Source organism: Dasypus novemcinctus, chromosome 14 (genome assembly GCF_030445035.2).
Source record: "Dasypus novemcinctus isolate mDasNov1 chromosome 14, mDasNov1.1.hap2, whole genome shotgun sequence".
Taxonomy (NCBI): Eukaryota; Metazoa; Chordata; class Mammalia; order Cingulata; family Dasypodidae; genus Dasypus; species Dasypus novemcinctus.
The window spans coordinates 87868574-87895114 of NC_080686.1; the positions used below are offsets into that span (position 1 = coordinate 87868574).

Below are 26541 nucleotides of genomic sequence, written 5' to 3' on the forward strand. Positions count from 1 at the left end.
ATGATGCAAGAAGAATCTTTTCAAAATATATATTTAAGTGCTTAAAATTTGGTTGAATTTAAGAAACTTGGAGCTCTTAACAGCATGAACAACCTCATATAAAGTCAAAGATGATTTGAGAACTATCCACCTCTTCACTATTTTTCATAGTTACATAGAATTTTATGTTAAATTTTATGTTTATTTAAGGTAGAAAGTATAAATAAGTCTAATACTAGTTGGCTTAAACTCAGACCTGGTTTAGCACATTAAAACAATTACTCTCTTTCAAAATTCTAGTAACTTCTATCCCAATTAAATTGTAAGAAAAATAATCCAAAAAACACTGCTCAAATATGTTATAAAAAGCAACTCAAATGGACAGGAGGTGTTGCAACTCTGCTGAGATTCGGAGCTAAATCTGCACATGATCAAACCAAAGATTTAAGCCTCTGGGACATATATTTAACAACTATAGGCTAATTATAGGTTCAAGTAAAAAGGACAGAAGAGCCATGTGTAGAGAAACTAAATGAGTCTAACTCTTACACTGGGGAGCATAAATTCCAAAGTAAGGCCCACTGACAGGATGCCAAATTCTGAAGCCTGTCCATCCTGCTTATAGTGTCTAGATGTCTCTGGAGCATGCCTAAGGTACTGTTTACTGTGACAGTCAATGAGATCCTGCTGAGATATGCATAAGCATAACCTCTGGAATGATCCCCGGACTCACTTTGAAATCTCTCAGGACAACTACTAATGAGATGATGACGGACAAAGCCCATCCCAAGGAAGAGTGTTTCTGCAACTATAAGCAAGATAGTTCGATCCATCTGCCCCATGGGATCTAAGCCCCCTCACAATTAGAAACAGAGTGGACATCACCATGCCAAAATCCTCAAGATTGAGGAATGAACAATGGACTAAGGTAGGCTTGTTATTATTCTATTATAGACTTATTATTATTCTAGCAACTGAAGAACTTATCAGTGATATAAAGGCAGTGGCCACCAGAGGTTCTGAGGGGAGGGAGAGGGAAGAATGGGTGTAACATGGAGGCATTTTCAGGACACTGGAATTGTCCTGTGCAATGACAGACAGAGGCCATTATTATACATTTTGTCAAAACCTACAAAATCGTGAGGGGAAGAATGTAAACTGTAACGTAAACTATATTCCATGGTTAGTAGCAATGCTTCAATATGTGTTCATCAATTGTTAACAAATGTACCACACTAATAATGGAAGATATTAATGTAGGAAAGTGTGGGATGGGGAGGGGATGGGGCACATGGGAATCCCTATACTTTTTCTTAATATATATTTTTAAAAGATATTTAAATTACGTAAATGTTAAATAAAAAACATAGGGGATTCCCATATGCCCCACTCCCCACACCGCCCACATTTACCCATTTAACAACATCTTTCATTAGTGTGGTACATTCATTGCAACTGATGAGCACATTTTGGAGCATTGCCACAAAGCATGAATTACAGTTTACATTGTAGTTTACACTCTCTCCCACACAATTCTATAGGTTATGGAAGGATATCTAATGGCCTGTATCTGCTGTTGCATTGTCATTCAGGACAATTCTCAGGTCCCAAAAATGCCCCCATTTTATACCTCTTTTTCGCTCTCCCAGACCTTGAACTTCCAGTGGCGACTGCCTCCACATCAATGATATCATTTCTTCCATTGCTAGAATCACAGTAAGTCCACTCTAGTCCATAGTTCATTCCCCAATCCTCAGGATTCTGAGATGGTGATGCCCATTCTACCTCTAATTGAAACAACGCTTCAGTCCCATATGGCCAATGGATCGGACTCTCCTGCTTGCATTTGTAGACTCTCTTGGTTCCTTGATATGATGGTTGTACATCATCACCTCCTTGCTAGTTGTCCTTGGTGAGTCCAATGAACTGGAGAGTAGGCGCTACAAGTCTGCTGAGGCTCAGGGCCCAGCTGGCACACGGACAGCCCAACGATTCAAGTCTCTTGGGCGTACACCTACCAACTCCAGAACCAACTACAGGATCAAATAGAAGGGACAGAAAAGGCATTTGTAGGGAAACTACAACTGAGTCCAACTCTGTCACACTGGGGAACACAAACTTCAAAGTAGAGCCCACTGGCAAGGCATCAAACTCCTGAGCTATCTGCCATGACTGTAGGACATGGGTGTCTCCAGAGTCCTCAGGAGCCCCACTATTTGGGGTAGTGTCTAATTTGGCAGTCAATGAGATCCTGCTGAGATGTGCATAAGCGTAACCTCTGCGATGACCTCCCAACTCACTTTGAAGTCTCTTAGTCATATAAACTCATTTGTCTTTACCTTCTCCCCCTTTTGGTCAAGGTCTTTTTCCAGTTGCACTGCTAGTTGGAGCTTGGTAGGAATCCCTTGGTGCCAGGGAGACTCATCCCTGGGAGTCATGTCTCACACTGGGGGGACATTATTGCATTTACATGCTGACTTCGGCTTAGAGAGAGGTGACATTTGAGCAACAAGGAGACTTTCAGGAGGTAACTCTTAGGCAACCTGTAATACTAGGCTAAGTTTCAATTTCAGGAGTAAAGTTTCATAAGCAAGTCATCAATATCAAGGGCCCGTCAAAGGACCATCCTCCTTCACTAGCCATTGCCTCTGTACTTGGGAAATTCTTGTTGTTCCATTAGAGAATGACCGAGCTCCCCAGGATGGGAATTCAATATTCTTTTGGTTATTATGTGAATCTCCACCCACCATGACCATGGAACTGGGGGGAAGGTCCCCTATAGTCTTGATGTAACATTTATGTAATCTAAATCTTCCTTAAAAATAAAAAAATAAAAAATATTTTAAACATTTGAAAAAAAAAAAAGGAACTCAATTCTTAGGGCTTGTCCTGGACAACTAACAAAACGATAATGATGGACCAGTCCCACCCCCAAAACAAGGAGTATCATCAAATTCAGGCAAAACAATTCCTTTTCTCTGCCCCGTAATATCTATGAACCTTCTCAGCCTGAAACAGTAAGAGTGGACATCATCCCAAGTCCCTCAAGATTGAAGAATGAATAAAAATAAGGTGGGAGTGTAACCACAGACAAAGCAGACTCACTGTTATTGTAGTTACTATCTTGTATTAACAGAGTTACTTCATAACATTGAAATAAGAAATTTTAAAAATTTAATAAAATTATTTACAGTATTTATTAGCTTTAAAAAAAAAACAACTCAAAAATAAAAAAAAATAATAAAAAGCCCTGAAATCAAAACTTAGGATGAACAGCAGCTAACAATATTCCAAGAAGCTATTAAGGAATCTGTTTTTATTATTACAACTAGGGTAGCAACCAGGAGAGTACACCTAACATGAAGGAAGAAAACATCAGATATCTGTGGCATGACAGAAAAGAGGAATCAATTATCTTCTTAACTTACTATCTCAAACAGTCGTAACTGTCCTACAATGTTAGGAAGCAATCAGTGTTTTAAAAAAATTAAAAGGTAAAAAACATTCTTATGACAATAATGATCACTTATTTCTTTTATCATGGATTTTATGGTTATATATTTCTATGTCTATTATAAAAACCCTCTTGAAAATTCAGTCTCTTATTAGTTTACAATTATCACAAGGTAATATGTTTGCCACATCTATTACTCTTATATATTTCAAGGTACTGAAATCAGTGATTTAAATATTTATTTCAATATTATATAAATAAAAATTGGTAGCAAGTCCTTAAAACTGAATTTCAATAAAACTAGAGTAACAAATACTACTAATTTGAAGACAACCATCTTGGGCCTAGAAAAAATACAACAGAGGCAAGGGTAACACAAAGTAGTGAACAACACTACAATACTTTGACTTAGAATGTGGGTTTGCCTTTTTTTGGGGGGAGGGGATAGTTGTTTTTAAATACGTATCTGTTAGTTTAGGTATTTATTTAAAAAATAATAATACGATAAAGTATTAAGACCATCTGATAAAGGTCATATTCAGGGTCTAAGAATTAACCCAGCTTCCTTATTCTGAAGAATGTTCCTACAATCTTCTCTATGTAGAATACATCATCTCAACACTTCCTTGTGTGAAAATTAGCATTACAGCTTTTGAATATCTAAGGTCTGCCCTTCTGAGATGAAAAATAAAATGGTTATCAAGATGATAAAATATGGGCACTGGCTGTCAATATAAAGAACGTGAAACGTTAAATGAATTCATGTAAAATTCAATGAAATACGTGCTAGGGAGAAGCTTTGAGACAATCCATTCAAGAACACATCAAGACTTAACTATAGCTTATAAATTAACTATTCATCATAATGAAATTTTCATTACAATTTGATTTGATTTACATTAACTATTTAAATAATCTAGCCAACTCGGATTTTAGTAATTCTAGATAAGGCAGTATGGCTCTAAATAGCTGGATAAATTTATCACATTTGCAGATATATAAATTGGTCAATTTGATTCTAGTATATCAGAAAATGTCATAATCAGTTAAAAAAAAACTACCGTTTTGAAATTATATTTTAGGGACATTCATTTAATCTTTAGAAATCCAGTCTTGATAGGATACTCTGCTAAAGAGTTCTCCACGGGGTACTTAACACCTTCAAGTTGTGTACACACTAGAGCAGCTCCTGGGATTGTCTACATAGCAGGGTATGTTTACATAGCAGGGTACCTTCCTACTTTTTGAACCCTCTACTTTCCCCAACAAGGTGAATACTTGGCCATTCTGAATGTCTGATACTCGTCAATATGGAGATAAAGTCAAAGAAAAACCATTCTTGAATGAACCAATTTTAGGTATTCTTTAAGCTAATTTTATAATCTATATTCTATTCCTATTTTGAAATGAAATCCTCTACTTACGTCCATCTATAAAAACACACCTCTAATATGTATTTCCCTCATATTCAATAATCCTAAAATAGTCATTAAGTATATAAAATATATACTAAAAACTGATCATTGCCTTAGCTAGACTATGATCAGCTCATTTTACTTAGACCAAAGAGAAGTGGATAGAATACTGGGCAGTTTTCAAAGATTTTTATTTTAACCATGAACCTACTTCTGACTTTAGAATCTGGACCAATATTGGTATCCATTAACAAAATGTGCTATGGAACAAAGGCAGGAGGGGGATATGTTCACAGTGTTCAGGATTGAAACTTATAATACTTTTGGGTTAAATAGTTAGACTGAACGCTAGACTGTATATTGCAACATCCTTTAAAACACTCTGAATGGGAAAACTGAAGAAGTATAATAAAATAACTTACATATGTGATAAGAACTGCATACACAATTAAAGAAAATCAGAAAAATTTTACATGCTTTTTCAACAATAAAAATGTTGAAATTAGAACAGGATAATATAGACCCAATAAATACGTTCATGATAGGTTAAATGCTTTACAAAATTCTTACATATATATGATACCTTAAAATTATATATAGCCTAATTTATATGAAATAGAGTAAACATTAGCCTTATTCATTATGTTAATTAAACCTTTATAGATACAGTATACAAGCTGTTAAGAAAATTCAGAACACATTAATTTCTTCTCAAAATAGAAGGGGTGAGAAAAGGAACTTACTGCAACAATCATAATTGCATTGTCCAAAAAACCAAACCCTATGAAAGGTATCGCATTGTGGATGAATACTGAAAAACATCAAAACAGAAAAATATATTTTAAGATTTCTAAAACTTTAGAATGACAAAAACAGACCACAAGATTAAGATCTCCTAAATAGGCTTTAGAATCTTCAGAATTTGCTTTCCAATCCTCAGAGCCAAAAAATCTCACTAATAGCTTACTAAGCTATATTGGAAAACAACAAATACACATATCATATGAGAATTGTGTTAGGCTTTTGTGTTTTCTTACTGGTGACACACATACACTCAGACATACAATTAACAGCAAAACAAGTTAGTAAATACATATAAGTACCACTACCTGTCTATTTACTATTGACATCAACCTGTTTGTTTCAGTATTATCAAACTGATCAGAATTAGAAATAATGAAAAATGAAAAATCCCTTGAATCAAATTTCAAGTCATATTTATTCACTAACCAATTTTTTAATAAACATTAGAAAAAGTGTGATCTCATCTAGATTAGGTATCTGTGTGCAGTCTTTTTTCCTCCTCATAAAATCATTATCCATAAATGCTTTTGTAAACTATAAACAAACAATATTTGATTCAAATCAAGATATAATTTGGACTCTTCCTTCCAAAAGTACACCACAGTTTATCTATGAGTACATATCAGAATGACCTGACATGATGTTAGAAGTGTAATGAATTAATACCTATACACTTTTTCTACATGTAGCCTCACTGTTTTCATATTTGCATCTTTGGCACATTGCAGAATGCCCAGTGCATAGCAGATGCTCAGTAGATATTAGTTAATCAAGTTGAGGACCAGTAACCTGGACAGGAAGAGAATTCCAGATTGAGGGAATTGAAGACAACTGTACAACAGATTAAACATTGGGGATAGTTAAAAGACTTTATTCTAATTAATCTATAAAACTGCCAAGTTACAGTCAACAGTAGTTCAACTGCGGCTTTTTTTAGATAAACATCAAAACTCTGAGCTTTACACTAAATCCAAAAAAATGTAGTCCCACTAAACCAACTTATTATGTGTTCAGTACCATCAGAATCTTTTTCTTGTAATGCAGTCCAGAGAAAAAATATGATTAAAATATAGTCCAGAAATTATAAAAGTTATTACATTGATGAGTTCTGTACCAACAGTGGAAGGATAAACTGAAGTAATAAAAATATTCTTCAACCCACAATCACTATTAAAGACTAAGATCAAGGAAAAAACACATATTCTATAAATTTCAGATTTCTTTGTTATTAAGATGTCCAAGGTAAAAAGCAGCACATTTTTTATTATAAAGAATATTTTAAAAGCTATCAAAGATTATATAATTAAGTAGGAATTAATTAAACAGAATCTTTCAATTAAAGGTCCTAGTCTTGGTTCTTTGACTTTCTGTCCAAGTGTAGGTGCTTAACTACAAGACATACAAAATTTTACCTTAAGTAGCTTCCAAGCATATTCACAATCCCAATTCTCAAAAACAAAATACAAGTTTGATAGGTTAAAAGAGTATAATAAAATGTTTTAAGTTTACTAAATGAAACATTTAAAGTGAGGAGAAAGTTACTTAAATATACCTCTGGAAAGAAGTCTTCAAATCATTTTTACGATCATCTTTGAAACATAAAAATGGCAAAGTAAATTTGAAACTTTAGGATTACTTAACATTTTGGGGTATTGTAATGATATCTCTAAATTGATAAGTTATAAATATCTTAAATTGTTAATTCCATTAAGATCAGACTAACTGCTATCCTAGTAAAAATTTTGTCAGTTAAACCAAGGCACACTGCTAAAATAATCACTTTGAATTATAAAAATATACCTTGCTTTTATACTTACGCCTAGATAAATGTACCGTAAGAATAACAATTTTTTTTTAACCCAAAAGAAAAAATATAAATTTTCAAAAAGTTAAATAAACATGGTACTGGGTGTTTCATATGTGCTACGCACTCCATTAGACACTTGAAATGTGAGAATAAGACTTGATCGTTATCCCTCCAAAAATTTAGGCATGAAAGCATGGACATATAAACAGTTAATATGACTTTTTAAAATACAATAATAGTATATATATGGAACTATGGGTATAGATTTATGAATCTAGGTTGGGAGAGTCAGGGAAGATTACCTGGGGAACAGAAGTCTTAAAGGATTCTTAAATTGTTTTGGTGTTTAGGGTAAGTTACTAATTTCTAATATAAATTATCTTCTCATGAGAGGAAAAAGAACTGGTTATTAAGGAGATTTTTTAAAATTATATGTTTGTTCTTGATTATATAACTCAATCTTTCTAATCTGTGATTTCTTCAGTTTCCTTTTAGAAACACTATTCTATAAACATTTGTTAACAAATCACTTCTCATATTTATCTTTAATTTTCAACCTACTCAAAATTATTGCATCAATATATAATTTTCTTCTTCTTTTGTCTTTATAATAAAATTCCAAATTGCTTTACATTACTTTGGTACTCCCTTGGAAATTTTTTCAAATCACACTGGATTGAAGAAAGCATACCAGTGTACTGTAAAGCTCTTCTTTCCTGGTAGTTTTAAAGGAACTTTACTTTCTTCGTTATTGCAAATAGCAAGTCAGAAGTAATTTCTCCATCAGAGAATATAGATCTAGTTAGTCTTGTGCCTAGAAAATTTTTTTTTCTTTTTTTGAGGTACTGGGGCCAGGAATTGAATCCAGGATCTTATATGTAGGAAGCCGGAGCTCAACCACTGAGCCACATCAGCTCCCGAGTTGATTTTTTCATCTCTTTGCTTGTTTGTTTTTAGGCGTCACCAGGAACCGAACCTGGGACCTCCAATGTGGGAAGCAGGTGGTTCAACTGCTTGAGCCACATCCACTCCTTAGAAATTCTTATTCTGCAGTTACCCAACAAATCCAAACTAAAGTAATATATAATTTTTCCTGGGAATTAAGGAAACCTCTATCATAATTCTATTTCTTAATATTTTAACAATATTAAGATATTTTAACTATATTAGATATTTCATAACATTGTAATATTTAATTTGTTTAAAAACTATGCCCTTCAGCATAATAAATAGGATAATCTACTCTATCTAGAGATTTAATTTACTGACTTCTCGTACTATCAATGAATGATACAGTTATTTCAAGGTCAAAAGACAGATGCATAAGTATTTAACAATTATAGAACCATTACCATATCTCAGCTGTCCTGGGGTAGGTGGTGGAGCTTCCAATTTTTCTAAAGGGAAAAAGGGTGTGGGGTAAGAATTAGTTTTATAGTATGATCATTTTTATTACAATGACAATTACAAAGCAGATTCACAAAGTGAGAGAATATGAGAGTTTATTCATAAATTAGGTTAATGGATCAAAGTTATCCATACAAGAAATAATATGGCTTAAATTACAAGGCCTAAAAACAAAACTAAACTTCTATTACAAGCATACCTTGGACTAAATTATTTAGTTTCTGGTAGGACCTTGCATCTATATAATGAGACATCTTTCTGAACTGACATCTTTAGAAACACAGCCATTTTTGTTCAACACAGAAACCCTTGATGACTTTTGAAACATATCTACAAATATACATCACAGCAGGAAAAGGAATATTCAGCTAGATCTAGAAGCCCTTTAAAAACAGTAAAACAGTAAAATGACACATTAATAATAATAATCATAATAAGCACCTTGTTACAATAATGACTTTCCTGGAATGTGTTGTGATCCTATATCTCCCTTGATAATATAGTGAGTATTTCAATTTTTAAAATGTATTCTATTGGATAATAGAGAGTACAGCATCTTTATTATCCACAAGAGAACCAAAAAAGGTAGGATGGTAATTAAAATCCCCAGGAACAACAGAAAATATATTTATAATACATGCCATAATTACATAGTTTTTCCCAGCATAAATCATAGTAAGTACTTTAAAGTACCATTCATCCTATCTAAAAAATAATAATTATTACAAGGTAGCAACCTACCTAGTCTCATAACAATAACCATCTCACCATTTGTATAAGAGTAATCTATGGCAAAATGGTAAAGAATGCTATCTTCTTTATCCTCAACCAATCTAAAAGAATTGAAAATACATACAGAAGAATCTGCCCTCAGGATCACTCTGCTCCAAAGAATTAGTACAACCACATTGTTCAAGGAAACACATTAAAATGGATATAAATTCTCTGATTATTTATAATTTAAGAAAACATAAGAACCAAAGATTTTAGGCAAAAAAACTTAAAAGCAAATAAATCTCCACTGATAACCTATATTTTAAAAAAATAGCATGGTCCAGATTTGAGAGGGATATTTTACTAAAAAAGCATATAGTACCATAATGCCTCTACAATAAGAAATGCACTAAAATTTAGAGTTTAATCAGCTATATTATTTATAAAGTTCTAAGAATGCAAGTTATTTTTTCCATTTTTAGAAGAGTTAAGAAAGTGGTATTAGTCTTTGTATAATTTCACATTTGATTAAAATAAATATCACATTCTCCATTATTTGACTAGAACTATCACATCAAAATCTACTTTGAAAGCATGCAAATGGTTTTGCAAAGTTTTAACAGGGAATACGTTACCACTCCTCGCCAAAGAGTTTTCTGGTGAAGTAAACATGCAAAAAGTGATTACATACCAGCACTATTTGTTAGCTGCATTACTCTCATCACCACTACAGTTCTGACACTGTGAGGAGGAATCCTTGTCAGTTGACTGGAACATCTTGAAATACCTAAAAATTCAACAAGCAGGACCTTCCCAATAGAATGAGAGTATACAGAGTCCTTGCTTTTACTTCTACAAACCCTCGAAACATTGAAAAAATATTTAAAATATACTACATTCCCTAGGAAAAAAGGATAGGACTAAATGGATACTGTATAGTAGTAAAGAGAAAAAAATCAAATAATGTAATGAGTATTCCTAATCTTTCTTTCCTACTACATATAAGGGTTGAAAAATTAAAGGTAATGAATTAAAAAAAAAAAAAAAGAGAGAGAGAGAGAGAAATATAAAGTAAAGGAGAAAGAGCAGGGAGGAAAAACACTGGCACAGGGCAGAGAACAAAATCAAAGCATAGATTCTGCCTCCTGCTTCACAAAGGGCCTACAGTACAACAAGAGAAATCATTAAAGGAACATTTCCTAGAAAACTGAAACTTTCCTAGAAAAGTATGCATCAAATTTTTTTGTCATACATATAAAAATTGGTAGGTTTGAGGACTCTGATACGGTAAATTATCTTCTTTACTATGTAACTGAACCAAAAGATAACACATTGGAAGTAAAAACATTAGTATAATACACAACAGAACTCAATCTTGAAAATAAGCTTGTTTCAACAAATCTGTACAGGTTTAAAATGCAATGGCTGCTAAAATAATCTCCCTGAAAACAGTGAAGATGATCCCCAGAAACTTTATTCTCCCCACATACATATCTTGACTTTAAGAATTTTCTCCTGACACATATTAAACTATCTACACTTACACTGAAAATGTATCCTAAGCTAATGTTTTATTAAGTAGACTTTGGAATTAGAAAAACCAGTTCCTTCAGTTATGATAACATGTATATGTTATCATATATATAAGTGCATATGTTATCACACAGATGTATGTATATGTACATGTGTATGTGTATATGTATATTTATACATATTAGAAACTGTACTTTCTCTCTTCCTTTTCTGGATATTTTTAGACTTACCCCTTAAGGCTTACCACATCACATTTGCCAATCTTTTCCAACTGAAAGAACTTCTGTTTCTACTGATACTGGCTGAGTGACCTATTAGACCAATCTTCCTGCATATAACAACCATGCAACCAACCATAGGTTGAAGGAAAGGAGGGAGAGGACAGATGGACCACCTGAAGGTACTGGAAAATGACCAAAAGCAGGCTGATTCTGGAGGGGAAGGTCATTAAATGAGTTATCAGTCTGTTACAGCTTTTAGCCTGAGGGCAGGCCCCAGTCTACTACATGCCCAGTGACTAAAACTCTGATAAAAACAAAACAAAACAAAACAGAACACCTCATTTTCCTGGCCTAAAGGACCAGAAGACAAAATACAAAGTAACCAAAGGCACTAGAAGTTGGAAAGGAGTCCTGGAAATGACAGAATCAAAAAAGAGGAGCCCTAAATTCTGTGTATGACCTTACTTCAAATCTATGGCTGACCTCTGACCCACACATCCCAGTTAAAGTTAAAAACAAAAAACAAACAAAAAAACTGAATTCCAAGAGAGAGATTGCAATTTGAGTCCAACCATTGACTGCAAAAAAAACAAACAAAACTCAAACTTTTCAGAAGAACATAAGAGAATCCAGAGTTTTTAAAACATAATAATCACAGCAATAACTAGGATAAATCCAAAATTACTTCACAAAGAAACAGGAAAATGTGACCCATTTTCAGGAGAAAAGATAATTGATGCAGACCAATCTCAAGATGCATCAAAGTCAGAATTAGCAGAAAAGAAATTTTAAAGAGCAATTTAAAGTTGTAAATAGTGTTCCAATGAATCAAAAGACAAGAAATCTCAGGAGAGAAACAGAAAGCATTAAAAAAGAACCAAATGGAAGCTCTAAAACTGAAAAACTACAAAACATAGCATTTTAAAATTATATGGATAGGTTTGAAAGCAGAATGGAGTTGATAAAAGAGTTAGTGAACTTGACAAAATATCAATAAAAAGGATCCAATCTTAAGACTGATGAAAGGACAGATAAATAATGAACCAGAGCAAGGTTAACCCGTAGTAAGTAGCAGAAAGAAGAAATAATAAGAGCCAAAATCAATAAAACAGAAAACAAGCAACAGAGGGTACAGACAAAGTCAAAAGATGGTTGTTTGCAAAAACCAGCAAAATTAATAAACCCCTAGCTACACTGATCAAGAAAAAAGGAATGAAAAAAACACATATTACTAAATTCAGGAAGACCATCACTACAGTTCCTATAGACATTAAAATGATATGAGAATATTATGAATAACTTTATGCAAACAAATTTAAAAACTTAGATGAAATGGGAAAATTCCTTTAAAAATAAAACTTACCAAAATTGGCATAAAATGAAACAAAAAACATGAACATCTACTAACAAAACTGAATTTGTTATCAAATGCTTTCCAGGTCCAGATGGTTTCAGTGGTGAATTCTATCATAATATTTAAAAGGAGAAAAAAATCACCTCATAAACTCTTTCAGAAAATAGAAGATGAGGAAATATTTTCAAACTAGTTTTGTGAGCTCAGAATAATCCTAAAACAAAACCTAAGCAAGAAATTACAAGAGAGGGAGAGAAAAAAAATTACAGACCAACATCCCTCATGAATAGGCACAAAAATCCTTAACTGAATATCTGTTCCACTTGTGTAAAGTATAACTATTTATTCATAATAATTAGAGGCAAAAAACTGAAATCTAGACCTTATTTTTGTTTGTTCTCACTATTTGGAGATCTTATTCTGAATAGGATTCCATGTTTAGAGAAATACAGATTAAGAAATAATCTGCAAAAGTGTATGAGAATATTTACATATGGGATTCCTTTTCTTTTGATGCTATATATACTTGAAAGTCTTTCTTAGAGGATAAATAAGACAGCTGCTACAAACTGCCAATTGGTCAAATCGTCTCAAAAAACGAAAATAATTTGAAATGCATCTACCTCTTCCTCCAAGCTGTCCATGAGAATTAAAAAATATCCTATAATTTATATAATCTTTTCCTAACACAAAATACCACAGATATTCACCACAATCCTGGAAAACCCCTTGAATCTTAAATATAAGATTTTTCAAAACTTACATTTTTGTTTTGTTTTAGTAACCCAGGAATATTACAGAGAAAAATAAAAATTTGAAAGCAATTTTACTATTTTTATTAATTGAAACTCTAGTTTCTTGGGATTTACAAAGAATGAAGTGTTCCATATAGTTTCTAATTAACTAAAGTAACCAAAAAACTTCATAGCTTGTAAAAATACTATTTGCTACTACCTAATGAGTTTTAAAAAGAATAATTCTTTGATGATTTAGATTATAATGTATCAAATCATTTTAAAGCTCAATTATTAAATGTTTAGGAAATATGAAACTGAGGGAGAGCTGACACAAAAAAGAAATCAGAAAGATCAGAAGGGAACACAAATTGCAGCTTTTCCTGCTATTTCAGGTATTTTCAGTTATTTCAGCTACTTTGTATATTTTGTTATATAAATCAAAGTACAAATATTTAAGTTTTATACTGTACTCACTTACAGAAAGGGAAAAATCAGATTATAACAAAGCCAAAGGAAGAAATGAGAACAGAAAAGGTAAGAAGAACAGGTGGGGAACAAATGCAGAGATTTTAAAAAGGAGAGAGATGTTTTTTTAAAGGAAGGACACACAAAGAAAGAGACTCCCTAGATTTCGGCAAATGAGTTGCTGAGACTTGGTTTTTTCCTGAGTCCCTCTACTATGTTAGCTTTGTTCATTAGACATCTAGTGGTCTAAACTTGAGGCCTCTAGCTCAGACTCCATTATGTAGGCTGATAACTCTTAATACGAGCACAATACTTAGCACTAGGGGAAAAATAAAAATGAAGAGAAATTAACTCCAACTCCTATGCCAGCAGTTCCCAGATTTTTGCTTAAGTCACAGTTCTAAAGGTTTCTGTATCCAGGTCATGTTCTAGAGGTATATTTTATAGTAAATCCCTGACTGTTTACTTATGATGGCCTTTTTTTTTTTTTTAACCTAAAGTGGCATCTGGTGGGAGAGGAAAACAGTCAACTGAAGGTTCTATTAATAAACTGAACTCTAGGTAACCAGATTTTTTGTTTTTCTTATACTGGTAGGTCCTAACAGTATTTTTTTAGAAGCTTTTCCTAGGACACATATTTGGGACAGTAATCCTAGAACCAAGCTTACATTACTGAAATGATCACATGACTTCTCACCATAGAATAATAAATATTAACATTTTAAAGCTCACATTTGTTTTAGTCTTGGGAAATGCTACTAGGTTTTATCAAAATAATTATAGAACACTTGAATAATCAAAATGTGTTTGATATAAGCATATCAAATTTTACCCTTTTGAGCCATAGCTTAGAATAAAGTAGAAGGCTCTTTAAATTGTACTTTCAGGAATATACAGCATACAAGTTTTATTTATTTATTTATTTTCAAAGCTTTATTTTTTATTTATTTCTCTCCCCTTCCCTCTCCTCCCCCAGTTGTCCGCTCTCTGTGTCCATTCGCTGTGTGTTCTTCTGTGTCCGCTTGTATTTTTGTCAGCAGCACCAGGAATCTGTGCTCTTTTTTTGTTGCATCATCTTGTTGCGTCAGCTCTCTCTCTGTGTGCACCTCACTCCTGGGCAGGCTGTACTTTTTTCGCACAGGGCGGCTCTCCTTACGGGCACACTCCTTGCCCGTGGGGCTCCCCTATGCAGGGGACACCACTGTATGGCAGGGCACTCCTTGCACACATCAACACTGCAGGTGGGCCAGCTTCACCACACAGGTCAGGAGGCTCTGGGGTTTGAACCCTGGACCTCCCATGTGGTTGGCAGATGCTCTATCCATTGAGCCAAATCCACTTCCCAGCATACAAGTTTTAGAACAGAATCTCTGGGAATAGAGCAACTGCCTGCAGCCTAGCCATACAAAAGTCTTCTACTAGCTTTTATCCATAGCTGAGGCCATTTTTACTACATTCTCTTCCTCTTAAAGTCTGGCTTAGCCACTCTCTAAACTTTTTATAAGAAAATACTATATTTGACACTCAGTGCCTATTATGGAGATAAAATAATGTATGTACTTTGGGGTATGGATAGTAAGATAATAAATTTTTGTTTTACTGCACTAGTATAAATATAAAGATCTGGAAATATCACTCCTGTAGACATTTTAGGAGTAATCTGGTACAACAGCAATTAAAATCTTAATGCCAACCATTACTACACTGTTATGTGAGAAAAAAGTATACTAACAGTTTCACTAAGAATACCAAACATTAGAACTGAAAATTAGAAAAACTTTCCAGATTTTAAATGACATCATCCTAGGTTAAGCAATACAGCTATAATTTACATATAAATTTACATATAATTTACATATAAATATTACATACACAAAAAGGATGAGGGTGGTTTATTTTATTTTTTTTACTTATGAGGAATTATGAAGTAAAAAATTAGAAAATAACATTTAAAATACTAAATTTCTTTGCTGTATCTAAAGGAACACGTTATGCTTTTCAAATATAGTTATCCAAGTTTAGTGTAGAAAGTTAAACAGATTCAGAAAAGCAAGGAAAGAAAAAAGTACAATCACCCAGAATTTATCAGAAATAATTAAAATTTTGATGTAAAACCCTTCAATCTTTTTCTGTAAAAATGTGTACACAAAACGGTATTCTCCCTTTTTCACAAAGCAGTATATAATGAACATTTCCATGCCTTTCAATGTTTTTTAAAATAATAATTTTGCAGGTGGCATTTTATTTCATCATATAGATGTACAATAGTTTAATCTTCTACTATTAGATATTTGTTATTTATTCTTTTTCACATTTATGAGTAACACTAACATAAACTAATTGCACCTAAATCTTTTTGTGTTCCTCTGAAAGTTCCTTAAGTTAGATTCCTATAAAGTAGCATTTCTTAGTCCAAAAATTAAAAAGGCATAAATTTAAGAACTTTAAAACTTCCGCAAAATTTCTCTCAGAAAAGGGATGCTAAATTATTTCCTAACTTGGTGGGTTTAAATTTTTAAATGTTACATTCTTTAAAAATACTGTCATGTTTTCAGAATGTACATAAAAATTCCATTAAAAAACTACACACATTATCTCAATAAACACAGGAAAGGCATTCAACAAAACCAGCACCCTTTCTTGATTAAAAACACTCAGAAAACTAGTAATAGAAGAAAACTTAATCAATGTGATAAAGGTCATTAATGAAAAACCCACAGCTAACATCACACTCAAAGATTTAAGACTGAAAGCATTTAAGATCAGGGAACAAGACAAGGATGCCAGCTTTCACCAATGATACTTAGTATTGTATTAGAAGTTCTTGCCAGAGCAATTAAACAGGAAAAATAAAAAATAAAAGGTATCCAAATTGGAAAGGAAGAAGTAAAATTATCTCTATTTGCAGATGACATGACCTTACATGGAGAAATACAAAGGAATCTACAAGGAAACCATTAGAACAATAAACAAGATCAGTGTGATGGTTAGGTTAATGTGTCAACTCAACCAGGTAATTGTGTCCCGTTCTTTGGTGAAGCAAGCACTGGGCTAATTGTAATACAAGGACTTTAAGGGCTTTAGCCCTCAGTAAATTTACTGCATAGATGGCTGACTACATCCACAATCCACCAAGGAGACTGCTGTCAGCAATGAGTGACTTCTTATCCCATTAGTTGAATGCCTTAAAAGATGAAGTGATTTCAGCATTTAGAGAGAATTTTCCAGCTCAACTTCCGACAGCCAACATCTCCTGGAAACTCATCAAGGACCATCACTGGAGCCCATTTGGCAGCCTGCTTGCAGAATTTGGACTTTTGCATCCCCATGGTCATGTGAGAGAATTTTATAAAATCTTATACTATTTACAAATATCTCTTGTTGATTCTGTTTCCCTAGAGAACCCTGACTAATATAGTCAGCAAAGTGGCAAGATGTAAGATTAACACACAAAAATGATTTGGATTCCTATACACCAGCAATGAACAATTCAAAGAGGAAATTTAGAAAACAATTCTATTAATAATAGCATCTAAAAAAATAAAATATCTAGGAATAAATTTAACCAAGGATATTTGTGTAACAAAAACATTAATGTACTAAGTCGTGGTTTACTAAAAAGCTATTTTTTTAAAAAGCCACTCTGGCTAAAGTCTTTAATTTCATGTTGTTGTTGTTGTTGTTTTTTAGCATAAACAAACATAATATTAATTTGTATTTGTTTTTACATGTCTAACAGTATACTGGAACAATTATACATATTACTCAACACAGAAACTATATTCCTTCCCTTCCTTCAAACCAAAGAAAGACAGTCAAAGAAAATAATCACAATATATAAAGATGTTCCTTTAAAAAAAAAAAAAGCCTAAGATATTAAAACCACAGTACAACTTAAAATATATATATATATATATAGTAAGATCTTGTTCATTTTACTTATTGGGTTTAGAGACAGCATTATATAATTTTTAGTTTAATCATAATTATATGTAGTACTATAAGCAGAAAACTTCTAAGTAGGATAGAAAAAATAATTCATGTTGAACCAGCAAAAGTGGTAGATCTGTCTGCAGGACTACATATATCTCAAAAGACATTCCATTTTAAAATAAAATTGCTTAATATCAAGGAAGCAGGAGGAACTTTTCAGTCCATATATTACCTTTTTCCTTTTAGTCATTCCCCAAATAAGAATCCTTTCACAAAATGTTAGAGGTGAAAGGAGACTTAGAAATTACCTGTTGGTGGTTCTCAACATGGGGTGGTACCTCCCCTAGAAGATGTTGGGAAATGCAGGGTTGTTTTTAAATGTAATAATGACTGGGAAATGCTGCTGGCATTACAGATTCTAAATATCCTACAACACACAAGACAGTCCTTCAAAATGAAGACTTATCCAGCCAAGAAGATAGTAAAATGCCCTCAGAAATAATGACTTAATTCTCCACTTTGAAGATGCAGTCACTTAAGCCTACAGATGATAAGTGACTTACTCAAGGACACACAATTGGGTCAAGAACTTACAGTCCCATCCTCCTGTTATACTTCTCTTTCAATTAATAAATTCTCAATAGAAAAACATAGAAGAACCCAGAATCAAACATATGTAGATGCATAAAACATTGCCAAACCATTGGCTGTGCATTAATATTTGAAACTGAAATAAAATTAACTAAAATGCTAATTTCCTTTTCAAATTATTTTTTTTCTCCTAAAATGTAATTCCCCTTCAGATAGTTTTAGAATCCCTTTCAGATGGTTTTAAAAAACCATCAAAGTAGAAGGGGAAGAAATTAAATGATTTGTTAAAGTTACCAAATAAAACGTAATTTTTCAAATGAGAATAGTACATGGTTTCTGCTTACTTCTATTTCTAATCCTGAGGAAACTTATAATGAAAAGAAAACTGAACTAAAAATTCAAAGGCTTTGACACCAATCTCTGTTCTAATATATAACTAATTGCAAAATCTTCAACATGTCACAAACCTTTGAGGTTTCTTTCATGTTATATAAAATGAGGGATTTAGATCTCTGCAATCCCTTCCAGCTCTAAGAGTCTCATTCTACATGTATTATTTTCTTTATTACGTAACTAGCAGAATAAAAAAAAAATACATAGGTGTATCACATAAACATTAATGAAGAAGCATACTGCGTTGAATAGGGAAAGAGCTAAAGACTGAGCTTCAAAAGGTGATCACTACCAGATAAGTCCCATTATTAGTTTAGTTATCATTCAACAGCACCTGACCTCCTAATTTTCCATCATCTATAGAATAAGGATCATTCCTTTTACCTACATGGTTCAAAAACTGAGAGCTAATTACACGATCTTCAGAATAATTCAACATCAAAGCTTTATTCTTCAAAAGACATTTGGGTTAAATGTCTAACTTCCTCATATACAGTGAGCTTTAAAATTTTTAATGTTTAAAAAAAATTGTTTACAATTACATTAGACCTGGTAAAATAAAGTACACTGGGAATTTCTGCAGACAATGTACTAATATAATGTTACTCTATATACTGTGTTTGTGTTTGTGTATTTTGTGTGCATGCACACACTATGCCTCTATCTTTCTTTTAAAGCTTGTTTTTTGTCCCTGACACTACATAAACAGTTTAAGAAAAGTGAGTTGTATTTAAACCCTTATCCTTTCAAAATTTCAATTGGTTTATAAACTATTTCTTACTCAATGTCATACATTTTGGTATACTTTGTAGGCAAGTATCTAAATTAAATAGTAATCAGACATAAATAAAATAAGGTCTGAGAGATATTTATTTTAAACTTATATACCTCTCTCCCTACCTTTTCTCTTCCCTCCCGCACACACAATTCCATCACCACCATCACACCATGTAAGCTAAGTTAGAGAGCAAACTATTAAATCAAATTGTAGAGACTGAATCTAAAATAAACTTTCATGAATGCCCCTAAGAAGATTTATATAAGGCTTTCAAATTATTCAAGAACGTATTTTTAAACTACTGAATGCTTACTGTTTACATTATACTAAGTTACTTAATTTATTTTTGTAATATTCTGAAGGCTTTCCTGTGTTTGTGGTTCTTTTTCCCATTCATTCATTCTAAAGAAATTCATAATTGTTGCTTCTTATGCTCACTTACTGTGGTAATTTCAACAATCTTCAAAACACATTATTTAAAAATAAATAATTTATGTTGGGGTTTTGTCTTTTGCTAAGGCTAGAAATTTAATCCTTCAGTTAATTAATCATGCAATTGTTAGTTCATCATTTCCCCAAGTCTAAAATTAAATAATAAAACACTAATGCAAAAAAAAAAAAAATTATCATCATAACCAAAGCATTCTATTTCAAACAAGCAAAAAGTTCTGTCAAAAGAGATGCTCTGCTACGTGCATTAACATCTAACAAACAATCAATGCTGTAAGATTGTACTGTACCAAAACTATGAGAGATCTCTGCTGATGATACCTCCTCTGCACGCTTGACAATGGCAATCTCAGGTTTGGGATATCTGCATGCTAGAAATATTTTAAAACCAAAATGTATTAAGGGAATAAAGTAAATAAAAAGTGTGCAAATTAAAAATGTACTTGAAATTTTTAAGTGCCATAAAAAGTATCCCCCACTTTGCACAGTACTGTGGGGCCATAAAAATGGTCATGGAAATTGAACCACACAAAGCAATCTTAATAAAAAATTAGGATTTTTCTGAGACCTTTAAAATTTTTTCTCAAAACATTTAACTCTCTTACTGTCAGTTATAATTTACAGAAAAAAAATTTAAATAGTAAAACTGGTACTTATTTAGTATACTGTAATTTAAAACACAGAGAAAGTATTTTCTTTGTCAAAAAACTTATTAGGTAAACAAACTGGTACATCCACACAATGGACTATTATTTAGTAATACAAAGAAATAAGCTATCAAGCCACAAAAAGACACAGAAGAACCTTAAAGTCTATTGCTAAGTGAAAGCAGCCAGTATGAAAAGGCTACATACTGTATGATTCCAATTATAAGGCATTCTTGGGAAGCGGACTTGGCCCAATGAATAGGGCGTCCACCTACCACATGGGAGGTCCATGGTTTAAACCCCAGGCCTCCTTGACCCATGTGGAGCTGGCCCATGCGCAGCGCTGATGCGCGCAAGGAGTGCGCCCGGTAAGGAGAGTCGCCCAGCACAAAAGAAAGCGTAGCCTGCCCAAGAATGGTGCTGCACACATGGAGAGCTAACACAGCAAGATGCAACAAAAAGAAACACAGATTCCCGGTACCGCTGATCAGGACAGAAGCAGTCACAGAAGAACACACAGCGAATAGACACAGAGAGCAGACAACTGGGGGAGGGGAGAGAAATAAATAAATCTTTAAAAAAACAAAGTATCACAAACTTGGTGGACCCAAAACAACAGAAATTTTTAAAAAATAAGGCATTCTCAAAAAAGCTAAACTAAAGAAACAGTAAAAAGAGCAGTGGTTATAACAGGACAGGGGAAGGGATAAGTGGAGGAAGTGGGAGAAGAGTAAGTAGAATACAGAGGATTTTTTTAGGGCAAATAAACTATTCTGTATATTATAATGGCAGACATATGATATAATGCATTTGTCAAAACCACAGAATTGTATCATACAAGAATGAACTCTAATGTAAAGAATGGACTTTAGATAATAATAATGTACAATACTGGTTCATAAATTGCAACAAACACATCATACTAATTCAAGATGCTAATAATAGGGGGAAAGGAGTATTGGGGGGTAGTATAAGAGAACTCTTTTCTGCTCAATTACTTTTGAAAACCTAAAACTGCTCTAAAAATAAAGCCTATTAATTTTAAAAAGCAAAACAGAAGAAAAAAGCTTATCAAGAGTAGTTTGAGGGAAGTGGATCTGGCCCAAGTGATAGGACGTCCACCTACCACATGGGAGGTCCAAGGTTCAAACCCAGGCCTCCTAGCCCGTGTGATGAGCTGCCCCATGCGCAGTGCTGATGTGCGTAAGCAGTACCCTGCCACATAGGGGTGACCCCCGTGTAGGGGAGCCCCACGCGCAAACAGTGTGCCCCGTAAGGAGAGACACCCAGCGCGAAAAAAGTGCAGCCTGCCCAGGAATGGCACCGCACACACGGAGAGGTGATGCAGCAAGATGACGCAACAAGACGAGACACAGATTCTGGGTACCAAAGACACAAACTGACACAGAAGAACACACATGAATGGACACAAAGAGCAGACAACTGGGGGTGGGGAGAAGGGGAGAGAAATAAATTTTTAAAAATAAATCTTTTTAAAAAACCCAAAGAGAAATAATTAAAAAACAAAAACAGAAAAGAGTAGTTTGAATAGTGCTAGCCCTTTTCTCAGAGTGAACATTTTTTCTATGCCTTAAGGAATTGTCATACTCCTTTCTAAGTTTTGGATCAGTTCACAACATTTTATCCTTTGTGCTTTCAACATGGTGAAATATCTCAGAGTTCCTTTAATGCAAAATTTTTGCAAGAGTCACTTCTTCTGGAACATCATCCTTTTCATCACAACCTTCTAATTTTTCTCATATATGTCAATAAGTTTTCCTTCACTGAGCTCCTCTGGCTGCATTATCTACAGTCTTTCAAATGACAGCAGTGCAAACATTCCCACAATCAGCTATTTCTTCTATAACTTCATTTATGCTTGACTGGAATTATTTCACTTCAGCATTATCACTTTTTATTTCTTTGCTGCACTTCCATCTTTGTTGGCCAATTAGCTCTTTTAATTATTCATTTTTTTAACATGTCACATGGGTTTATCAGTGGAAGACAAAGAGGCAGCACAACTACACACTTTGCTATCTGTGTGTGACCTGAATAACAGATGTGCAGTGACCAATCACCAAAAGACTTTTAAAGAAGTGGTATGATTGGTCATTGATCATGATGTACATCTGTTATTTTCATAACAATTTGTAGACTGAGGCCCTACGGTTAAGTGTGTACTTTATGTAATTATTTGCATTAATATACAATGGTAAATGAAACTGGTGTTTCTGGAGATCTGGTGTTATTTAACATAAAACATAGCAACTGTAAGAACTGAGCAAAGAGGGAACTACCTGTAAGAACAAAAATTATTTATTTAATGAAATAGGCATAAATGCAGAAAAAATAGTAGGGCAATAGAAATTGATATACATTACAGATATACGCTATTTTTCTACATATATAAAGATGACAGAATACCATGTGATGGAGGCAGACACTGAGTTATGGACTGCTGCCAAGTCACCACCAGGACACAACAGACTTTGGAAAAAGTATGGTTTACTAATACCTTGAGTTTGAACTACTAGCATCCAAAACTGTGAGACAATAAATTCCTGTTGTTTATGCCGACTACTCTGTGGTATTTGTTATAGCAGACCTGACAAACTAATCAAGTAATATATGAGTAGGACTACCAAACGTGTATCTTATTTCAAAGCTTCAGGGTCCATATATCCAATTAATTATTGGATCTTTATATAATTATCTCACAAGCACCTAATACTCAAGAAGGTAAAATGAACTCATCTTTCCCATTCAAATCTGCTTTCCCCCTGATATTCCCTGCATTGTGCAGAATATCAACAGCCTGTATCAACTGCCAGACCAAATATTTGGGCATCATCCTTGGTTTTCCTTTTTATCTCATGCCCCTATATGCAATCAATTAAATGTTCTTTTGTTCAGTTAAAATTCTGTCATTTAATTGCTAAGTAATCTCTCGAGTCTATCTACTTCTTTTCATCCTTACTTCCACCAACATGGTTCAGGCCTTTATCATCTCTTGCTTTGATTTTCTGCAAAGTTTTCCTAAACTAGTCTCCCTGTTCCCCTGCCTCTAATATCATCACCCTTCTACTCATTCTTCATCCTGCATGCATAATAAGCCTTCTAAAATGCAAATATGGTAATGCAGTCACTCAGGATATTTTACCTCCACCCTCCACCCCACCCCCAACCTCAATCTGGCTTTCTCCTACTGAGCTCTAGATCTCAACTTAAATATTACTTTCTGTAGGAAACATTCCCCTAGCATTAGGTATCTCTCTTATGCACTTCAATACATTCTAAACCTTAACACAGTACCCATAACAAAATCTTATAATTGCAAGTTAAATTATCTCTATCTTCCCTAAACTTCATAATTTTAAGAACCATACCTACTGCCTCAAGTGCCCCACAAGTACATAGTAGGGCCTCAAAATGTTAAATTTTTTAGTAAACTGCCTGGCACTAGAACGATGGCATCTGGCCTGAATTTCACTAAAATTTTATCTGGAGATTTTGTAGCTCATGTTAGTTACCCAGTCAAAAACAACATAAAGATTATGAAGTTGTACGATTAGGCTCCACAGGGAGTCAGAAAAATAAGGTCCTAACATTTAAGATAATTACAGTATAGTGGTTTCATAAGATTTTTACAAGACAGATATTATTTTTAAGACATGCTACAGAAACAGAGCTGGTAGAGATCTTAAGAGATCATATAACTTAAACCCATAATGTTACAGTAAAGCCAAAAGAGTTAAGTGACTTGTTAGCCCAAAGTCACATAGCTTGTTTGTGACAAAACTTTCACTAAAAATCATTTCTAACAATGCAATTAAAAAATGGGTGGAGAATATATTTGGAAATCACATATCTGATAAAGGGTTAATATCCAGAATATATAAAGAAGAAATCCTTCAACTTAACAAAAAGACAACCAATTAAAAAATGGGGAAAAGACCTAAATAGACATCTCTCCAAAGAAGATATATGAATGGCCAGAAAGCACATAAAAAGATGTTAAATCATCAGGGAAATGCAAATCAAAACTACAATGAGGGAAGCAGACAGGGCTCAACTGATAAGAGTGTCCGTCTACATATGGAGGGTTCAATCCCCAGGGCCTCCTGACCTGTGTGGTTAAGCTGGCCCATGCACAGTACGGAGTGCTGTGCCATGCAGAGGCGTCCCCGTGTAGAGGTGTGCTCCGCAAGGAGAGCCGCCCTGTGTGAAAAAAGCGCAGCCGGCCCAGGAGTGTTGGTAGCACACACAGAGCTGACACAGCAAGATGATGCAATAAAAAAGAGACACAGTTTCCCAGTGCCGCAGGATAACGCAGGGGGACGCAGAAGAACACACAGCAAATGGACACAGAGAGCACACAGGGTGGGGGGATGGGGGGAGAGGAATAAATAAAAATAAAAATCTTAAAAAAAAAAAAACTACAATGAAATACCATTTCACAGCCACTAGAATGGCTAAGAAAATAAGTGTTGGACAGAATGTGGAGAAACAGGAATACTCATTCATTATTGGTGGGAATGTAAAACGGTGTAGCCACTATGGAAGGCCATTTGGCAGTTCCTCAGAAAGTTGAGTACAGAATTATCATATAACTCAGCAATCCCACTACTCGACATAAACCCAAAAGAAGCAAAAGCAAGGACACGAACAGATGTTTGCACACCAATGTTCACAGCAGCGTGATTCACAACTGCCAAAAGATGGGAGCAACCCAAGTGTCCATTCACTGACGAACGGATAAAGTGTGATCTATACGAACAATGGAATATTATCCAGCCAATAAAAGGAATGAAGTTCTGATATATGCTGCAACGTGGATAAACACTGAAGACATCATATTGAGTGAAATAAGCCAGACACAAAAGAACCAATATTGTGTGAGCTCATCAATATGAAATAATTAAAATAAGCAAACTCACAAGTCAGAATCTAGAATACAGGTTACCAGGGGACAGGGAAGGGTAGAAAACAGGAAGTTAAGGCTTAAAATGTACAGCATTTTTATTTGAGACAATGGAAAAGTTTTGGTAATGGATGGTGGTGATGGTAACACAACTGAATTGTATGTCTGAATGTAGTTAAAAGAGGAAATTTTTAACATTACTAGAATGAAAATTTGAAAAAAAAAATCCATGGAACTGCACAACACAGTGAACCCCAAGTCCAACATGAACTATAGTTAATAGTACAATACAAAAATGTGCTTTCATCAATTGTAACAAATGTACCACCAGACCAATGCAAGATGCTAATAACTGACTGGTATATGGGAATCTGTACTTTATGCATGACTGTTCTATAGAGCCACAACCTCTCTAATTTAAAAAAACTAAGGAAAGGAAAAAAATCATTAAAAAACTCAATTCTACCACTCCAATGTTCTTTCTATTATACACCTCTGTATGTGTGTATTTATAAAAGTATATGTACATGGTATTTTTAAAAACACCCACATATATATTTCATATTATTAAAAGTTACTTTCCTTTATACTACATTCTGTAATTAATGTCCAATATTTTCAATAAATAAGTTATAAATAGGTGTTATAAAAAACTGTGATCAAATATTACATATTCTATATCAAGGTTGCAAACTATGGTCTGAGGAACAAATCCAGCCAGTGAGTTAAGAATGGTTTTAAATTTTCAAATGTTTGGGGAACTGTACTCAACCACCATTATGAAACACTGAATAACTTTGGAAATTAGCTGTAGACTTGATGTTTCTTGGTGAAATCAGCCCAAAACTACAAGGCAAAACAGGATTTAAATGCAACACTTATACCACAGTAAAGTCATTTAGAAGACAGCTAACATTTGAGGAAAATAAATGTTA

General features: G+C 33.7%; 1 protein-coding gene across 2 annotated transcripts in view; it reads right to left on the reverse strand.

Annotated features, from left to right (window-relative positions):
• The window catches only part of TMEM65 (transmembrane protein 65), a 74724-nt gene that overhangs the window by 33050 nt on the left and 15133 nt on the right, over positions 1-26541 (reverse strand). Inside the window, exons 2-4 of one of the 2 annotated variants that reach the window (XM_004469460.4) lie at positions 20326-20406; positions 8812-8856; positions 5592-5659 (exon numbers count right to left, since the gene is read on the reverse strand). In XM_004469460.4, the coding sequence (XP_004469517.2) occupies positions 5592-5659; positions 8812-8856; positions 20326-20406 (194 nt within the window). The remainder of the gene's footprint in view (positions 1-5591; positions 5660-8811; positions 8857-20325; positions 20407-26541) is intronic. The other variant, XM_058275997.1, reaches the window with a different exon arrangement.